We start from the raw sequence: 7,722 nt of genomic DNA on the forward strand, positions 1-7,722 counted from the left end.
CCTGCACCTCCCCTACTGGGGGATTGAGCTAGCAACCCAGGCATGTGCCCTGACTGAGAATCAAATCATGACCTCCTGGTTCTTAAAGTCGTTGTTCAGCCACTGAGCCATGCCTGCCAGGTTTAAATGCATAATATTTTTTAGGGGGGAAAAAGTCCCTTTCCCTTTCCTTTGTTACCTATACTTGGTAGCATATGGAACTTGAGACCTTTAAGCAGACAATAAGATGGGAAATCCTTGTCTGACATTTATTTTCTTATAGCATCGTTAGGCTCGTTGAAAATTTAATTACACTGTAAATTCATACCCCTAACTCTTTGTAACATGCTTAAATGTGAGCTGTAATAAACTAGACAGATGTCAATTTTCTGTTAAAAAAATTGGTATAGCCCTACATTAAATATAACAAACTGAAATTACAACTTTTGCTAATTATTGTGTCCTATTTTCTATAGCATCTGAGCAAAAATGTTCCATTTCCAGGTTTAATTTATGTAATTGGGGGCATCAGCAATGAAGGAATAGAACTTCGCTCTTTTGAAGTTTATGATCCACTTTCCAAGCGTTGGTCTCCACTTCCTCCAATGGCAACCAGGAGAGCATATCTTGGAGTGGCTGCACTCAATGACTGCATATATTCTATTGGAGGGTGGAATGAGACTCAAGATGCTCTTCATACTGTAGAAAAATATTCCTTTGAAGAGGTAGGTTGGATGATTTCAAAGATTTAGTATCCTGTTATTCTTTTAATGTCTTTAAGATCTGTAATACTCTAGCCAGTTTGGCTCAGTGGATAGAATCTGCAGACTGAAGGGCCCCAGGTTCAGTTATGGCCAAGGGCACATACCTCAGTTGCAGGCTCAATCCCTGGCCCTGGTTGGAGCTAGTGTGGAAGGCAACCAATCGATGTGTCTCTCTCATATCAATGTTTCTCTCTCTCTTTCTCCCCCCCGCCCCCCCGAATCAGTGGAAAAATAGCCTCGGGTGTGGATTAACAACAAAAAAAGATCTGTAGTGATGTACATTCTATCATTCATGATGTTGATCATTGAGGTTTTCTTCTCTTTTCAAAAGAAGTAAATTCTGGTGTCACTGATTTTTTTTATACTTATTGTCCACTTTCTATTTCATTTATTTCTGTTCCTATTTTTTTTTCCCTTCTATTTGTTTTGGGTTTAATTTGCTCTTCTTTTTCTAGAATCTTAAAGTGGAGGCTTATCTGATTGACTTTCAGACCTTTCTTTTCCTATAATGTAAACCTTTAAAGCTATAAATGGTTTTCAAGCACTTCTTTAACTACACCCCGCACATTTTGATATGTTTTGTTTTAATTAGCATTTACCTCAAAATATCTTCGAATTTTCCTGGTAATTCCTTCTTTGACCAATGAGTTGTTAAAAATCTGTTATTTAATTTCCAAATATTTGGGAGGTTTCCAGATATCTTTGTGTCAGTGATTTCTAATTTAATTTCATTGTGATCAAAGAGCATACTTTGTGCTGGTAAATATTTCATGTGCACCTGAAAATAATTTGTTTTCTGCTGTTGTCGAGTGTATAAATGTCAGTTAAATCAAGTTGATTAGTGTTGTTCAAGTATGTCCAACTTGTCTCATTGTTTTGTAAATTACTAAGAAGTGTCGAAATCTCCACCTATCATTATGGATTTGTCTGTTTTTCCTTTACATTTCTGAATCTTTGTTATTAAGTCTACACACATTGAGATTATTATGTCTTCTTTATTAATTGATCCTTTCATAGTATGCAGTGTTTTTCTTTACCTCTGTAATAACCTTTGCTCTGAAGTCTACTCTGTCTGACCTTAATGCAACCATTAATGTAGCCAAGTTGTGTTTTGATTAGTATTTGCATGATATATCTTTTTTCCCCTTCTACTTTAAATCTATGTCTTTACAAACTGCATCTCTTGTAGGATAACATACAGTTGTGGTCTATATTTTTTATGCAGTTTGGTAATGCCTGACTTTCAAATGGAGTCTTTCGAGTTTTTACTATTTATATGTAACATCATTACAGATATGGATGGTTTTTAGACTTTTATTTTGTTGTTTTTTTATTTGTATAATCCATTTCATTACCCTTTCCCTCCCTTTTCTATCTTTAAGTTGATTGTTTCAGACCGAATTTTGCAGTTAACCATATCTCTTCACCTTTTTTCTAAGATTTAGGGCTTACATTATTTATTATATAAATTTACATTATATACATATATATTTCAGTGTATCAAATTTAACTTCAAATAATATTATACTACTTCATTTTTAATGTAAAAAACTTACAAAAACTTACTTTCATGCCCAACTCTAATCCTTTGTGCTATTTTATTTCTGTATTTATTGTTACAGTTACTTAAACAATAAATTATATTTGAAATACATTTTTAATGAGAAAGTCTTTGATAACTGTGGATATATTTACATTTCTAGTTTTATTTATTCTTTTGTACAGAGCTAAGTTTATATCTCATATCATTTTCTCTTAGCCTAAAGAACTTTTAAAAGTGTTTCTTTCAGTGTTGCTCTGCTGGCAATGATTCTCTTAGCTTAGCTTAACTTCCATTTTCTGAAGTTTCTTTTCTCCACCTTCACTTCTAAAGATATTTTGCTGAGTATAGAATTATAGGTTGTTGAGTGTTTTTTTTCTTACCTTAAGATGTTTATCTTCTTGCTTTGTTTCTGACGGGAAGTCAGTAGCCATTCTTACCCTGTTTTCCCTGTATGTAATGTGTCTTTTTTCTTGGGCAGCTTTTAAGATTTTCTCTTTATCATGGGTTTCCAGTAACTTGATTATGTGTTTCTTATTGGAGCTTTGTGTTTAACATGCTTGGAATTCATTGAAATTCTCAAATCTTTGGGATTATAGCTTCCATCAATGTTGTCAGCCATATTTCTTCAAATATTTTCTTGCTCTCTTACTGGGACTTCAATAATAGGCATGTAAGATCACTTGATATTGTCCCACAGATCACTGAGGGTCTTAAATTTTTTTCCATCTTCTTTGCTCTTTGTTCTTCAGTTTGTTTTTATTTTCTAGCTTTATTGAGATATAACTGACATATAAAAGTTGCATATATTAAGGTGTACAGTGTGACATTTTGATATACATCCTATATAATACAAGTGTAATATGCTAAGTGTCAGACCGATCGGTTGACCGCTCAACCAGTCATATGATGCGCACTGACCACCAGGGGGCAGATGCTCCAACCGGTAGGTTAGCTTGCATCCCTGATCACAGGCCAGACCGAGGGACCCCATCTGTGCATGAATTCGTGCACCAGGCCTTTAGTTGATATTATAAAATGAGTATCACAATCAGGCTAATTAATATATCCATCACCTCACATAGTTTCCTGTTCCTTTTTGGAGTGTGGTGAGAGCACATAAGACCTGCTTTCTTAGCAAATTTCAAGTATAGAGTATAATATTATTAACTCTAGTCACCATGCTGAACATTATCTCTCTAGAACTTATTTACCCTGAATAATTGAAACTTTGTTCTCTGTGCTTCAGTTTGGATAGTTTCTATTGCTGTGTCTTTAAGTTCATTAAACTTCTGCATATCTAAACTTCTAATTTGTAGTGTCTAAGCCACTATAGGGAATTTTTCATTTCAGATACTGTATTTTTTAGCTCTAGAAGGTCTTTTTGTTTGGTTATTTGTTTGTTTTGTTTTCCACATCTCCCATCACAATGTTTATGCTTTCCTTTAGAACCTTGGAAATATTTATATCAGGGGCTTTTAAATTTTATTTTTCAATTATAGTTGACACAATATATTACTTTCTGGTATGTACAACATAGTGATTAGCCATTTATATACCTTACGAAGTAATTACCTTAATAAGTCTAGTACCCATTTGATACCATACGGAGTTATTATAATATTATTGACTATATTCCCTAATGATAAACATAACCTCAACATCCTAGTTTATATTAATCAGCTATAGATATTTTTGTGAATATATCTGTCTTTTAAAATATTTTTTTTGCCGTGACCGGTTTGGCTCAGTGGATAGAGCATCGGCCTGCGGACTGAGAGGTCCTGGGTTCGATTCCGGTCAAGTGTGTGTACCTTGGTTGTGGGCACATCCCCAGTAGGGGGTGTGCAGGAGGCAGCTGATCGATGTTTCTCTCTCATCAATGTTTCTGACTCTCTATCCTTCTCCCTTCCTCTCTGTGAAAAATCAATAAAATATATTTTTTAAAAAATATTTTTTTTAGCTATGCCAACTTTGTGATATGTTCTGTAATTTCAGATAATCAAATAACCTTTAAATTTATTCTTCAGTTTCAGAGGACTTGCTGGGTTCATTTAAGTTCAAATCAGCAAACACACATTGACTTTCTATAATGTGATGCAGCTATACTGGATACTGGGATGTGATGCTCATTAAGTCCCTGTCCTCAGGGACTAAACTTGGCCTGGTAGCTCAGTTGGTTAGAATGTAGTCCTGATACACCAAGGTTGAGGGGTCAATCCCGTCAGGGCACATACAAGAATCAACCGATGAGTGCATACATAAGTGGAACAATAAATTGATATTTCCCCCTCTCTCTCTCCCTCTATGCCTCCCTTCCTATCTCTCTCAAATCAATCAATAATTTTTTTATTTCACTTTCTAGCATTGGGGAATAATCATTGTTCACTTTTCATGATTTTATAAACTTTGTTCATCACTTTATTCCCAGGGTCCTTTATACCTGGCTACTTGCTCATTTCTCTCTTGATTATTTCCCAGGACCTTTATTAACTTTTCTGTTTTCTGGGTAGAGAATTTTCTCTGAAGTAGAAAATTCTACTTCTAACTCATTTTGTCTACAGCAGCTTATTGAAATTTCTTCAGGAAATAACGTATACCAGGAGTTAGCAAACTTTTTGTTCAAGGGCCACAATCTCTTCTTTTGGCATTTTTATATTTATTTATTTACTTATTTTTTTTAATCCTCACCGGAGGATATTTTTCCATTGATTTTTAGAGAGAGTGGAAGAGAGGGAAAGACAGAGAGAAATATCGATGTGAGAGAAACACATTAATTGGTTGCGTCCTGCACATGCTCTCACCAGGGCCCAGGCTGGAGAGGAACCTGTAACTGAGGTACATGCCCTTGACCAGAATCACACCTGGGACCCTTTGGTCCGCAGGCCGACACTGTATCCACTGATCCAAACTGGACAGGGGTATTTTTGTTTGTTTCTTATATTGTATTGATTTTTATTTTTATTTTTTCATTTTCATTTGTCTCTGGCAGGGCCTGGTGGCAATTATTGGTCTTTATTATCCGTTTCAACCTCACCAGGGCCGTCCCAATGTATTGATTTTTAGACAGAGAGGAAGGAAGAAGGAGAAAGATAGAAACATTGATGAGAGAGACACATCGATTGGCTGTCTCCTGCATGCCCCCTGTTGGAGATTGAGTCCACAACCTGGGCATGAGCCCTGACCTGGAATTGAACCTGGGACCTCTTGGTCCATGGGATGATGCTCAATCCACTGAGCCATACCAGCCTGGCTTATTTTTGTTAGTTTTTTAATAACTTTTTAATGTGGAAACAATTCTTAGTTTGTAGTCTTATACAAATAGGTTTCCCACCCCTAATCTATACTACTTTTCTGAAATACGTTTTGCAGTCACTAACTCCACCAGATGGTCCTTGCAAAAAGGATTACATGGTTAAATAAATTTGGCAAGTGTTTTTTTGCTATGTCACTCACATAGAGATCTATAAGACTCATTAGCATTTCAAAGACTTTTTAAAGCCCTTCTGTAAACTGTAGATAAGCACTTATCTTTTAGGACAGCCTTCTCAACCTGTAGGTCGCCCCTTTGGGGGTCCAACGACCCTTTCACAGGGGTTCACCAAGACCATCGGAAAACACATATATAATTACATATTGTTTTTGTGATTGATCACTATGCTTTAATTATGTTCAATTTGTAACAATGAAATTGGGGGTCACCACAACATGAGGAACTGTATTAAAGGGTTGCGGCATTAGGAAGGTTGAGAACCACTGTTCTAGGAGCTTTGTGGGTTTGTGGTGTGTGTGTGTGTACACACGTTACCTACTTGTATTCCATAGAACTAGTTTTTCAGAATGCCTGCCTATATAGAGTCTCTAGATTTATTTTCTGATAATAATTTATAATTAATCACAGACTTTTCAATTATTTTCCTCTGAAATTACTACTTTGTCTACATCTACTTGAAAGTTTATTTTAAAATGTTCTATATACTGATGTGACTGGATTGTAAGTTTGAAATTTAAATATAAAAAGAACCATAGTATCTGCTTTCTTCACAGTTTTCTCTATTATTATTTTATGACACCGCTAACTTATTTTTTTCTCTTAACCAGGAAAAGTGGGTTGAAGTTGCCTCAATGAAAGTGCCTAGAGCAGGCATGTGTGTTGTGGCAGTCAATGGGCTTCTGTATGTTTCTGGAGGTCGATCTTCCAGCCATGATTTCTTGGCACCAGGTACCTTGGATTCAGTTGAAGTTTATAACCCTCATTCAGATACATGGACTGAAATAGGTAATATGATCACCAGTCGTTGTGAAGGAGGTGTTGCTGTACTATGAACTATAAACTGTAAGAGAGCACAAGAAACATTTTGAAAATATAGGTTCTGACTTTTTGCAAATCACACATGTATTTGGTCATAGGACCCTTTGATTCTGTTGAGTTTTCCACGTATTTGATAGATAAATAACTAAAGATTATTTTTCTAAGAATTTGAGTGAAAAGGATATGGATTATGTCCTAAATTAATAAAGAGCTCACAAAAATTTGCCACGCTTACTAATAGAAATGCTATTTATGTTCAAGAATTGTTCAGATAGGAGTAGAGTCCTACTTGTAAAAATTATTTACTAGAAACTTCTTGGCAAATAGCCCCGTTAGCAGCTTCTCCAGTGAAATTCAAGCTGTAACATGACCTTGTGTGATATAAAAATATCAGTGGAACAGTTTCAAGATGTCGAAATTCATAATGTAATCCAGAGCAGTTTTTCTGTTTTCTTTTCTTTTTTTGTTAATCCTCGCCCAAGGATATTTTTCCATTGATTTATAGGGACAGTGGGAAAGAGAGGGAAAGATGGAGAGAAATATCAATGTGATGTCAATTCGTTTTCTCCTGCATGAGCCCCGACTGGGGCCAAGGCCAGGGAGGAGCTTGCAACCAAGGTAGGTAGGTGCCCTTGACTGGAATCGAACCCAGGACCCTTTGGTCCACAGGCCGACACTCTATCCACTGAGCCAAACTGGTTAGGGCCAGAGCACAATTTTTCTTCGCCATAGTTTAATTTATAGTGAATAGCCAATGAAACAACATACTACTTTTACTTGATGCTAGGAGTTTCACTAGCCCCAAACTTTTAAAAAATATATATTTGTATTGATTTCAGAGAGGGAAGGAGAGGGAGAGTTAGAAATATCAATGAGAGAGAATCATTGATTGCTTACCTCCTGCATGCCCCACACTGGGGATCGAGCCTGCAACCCAGGTATATGCCCTGAGTGGGAATCAAACAGTGACTTCCTGGTTCATAGGTCGACGCTCAGCCAGTGAGCCACACCTACCAGGGCTAGCCTCATACTTTTTCTTGGCAGCAGATATATGGGAGGGACATATATAGCCACTGTTAGAAACATCTAGCTACTTATATAGAGAGATAACAGCATAAACAAAAGCT

At 36.2% G+C, this 7,722-nt stretch overlaps 1 protein-coding gene across 1 annotated transcript in view; it reads left to right on the forward strand.

The window, feature by feature from the left end:
• The window catches only part of IPP (intracisternal A particle-promoted polypeptide), a 51,046-nt gene extending 43,948 nt beyond the window's left edge, over positions 1-7,098 (forward strand). Inside the window, exons 8-9 of the mRNA XM_015567515.1 lie at positions 484-704; positions 6,385-7,098. Coding sequence (XP_015423001.1) covers positions 484-704; positions 6,385-6,609 — 446 coding nt within the window. The 3' untranslated portion in view covers positions 6,610-7,098. The remainder of the gene's footprint in view (positions 1-483; positions 705-6,384) is intronic.
• Positions 7,099-7,722: the final 624 nt, after the last annotated feature.

This window comes from Myotis davidii, unplaced genomic scaffold, assembly GCF_000327345.1.
Source record: "Myotis davidii unplaced genomic scaffold, ASM32734v1 scaffold924, whole genome shotgun sequence".
Classification (NCBI taxonomy): Eukaryota; Metazoa; Chordata; class Mammalia; order Chiroptera; family Vespertilionidae; genus Myotis; species Myotis davidii.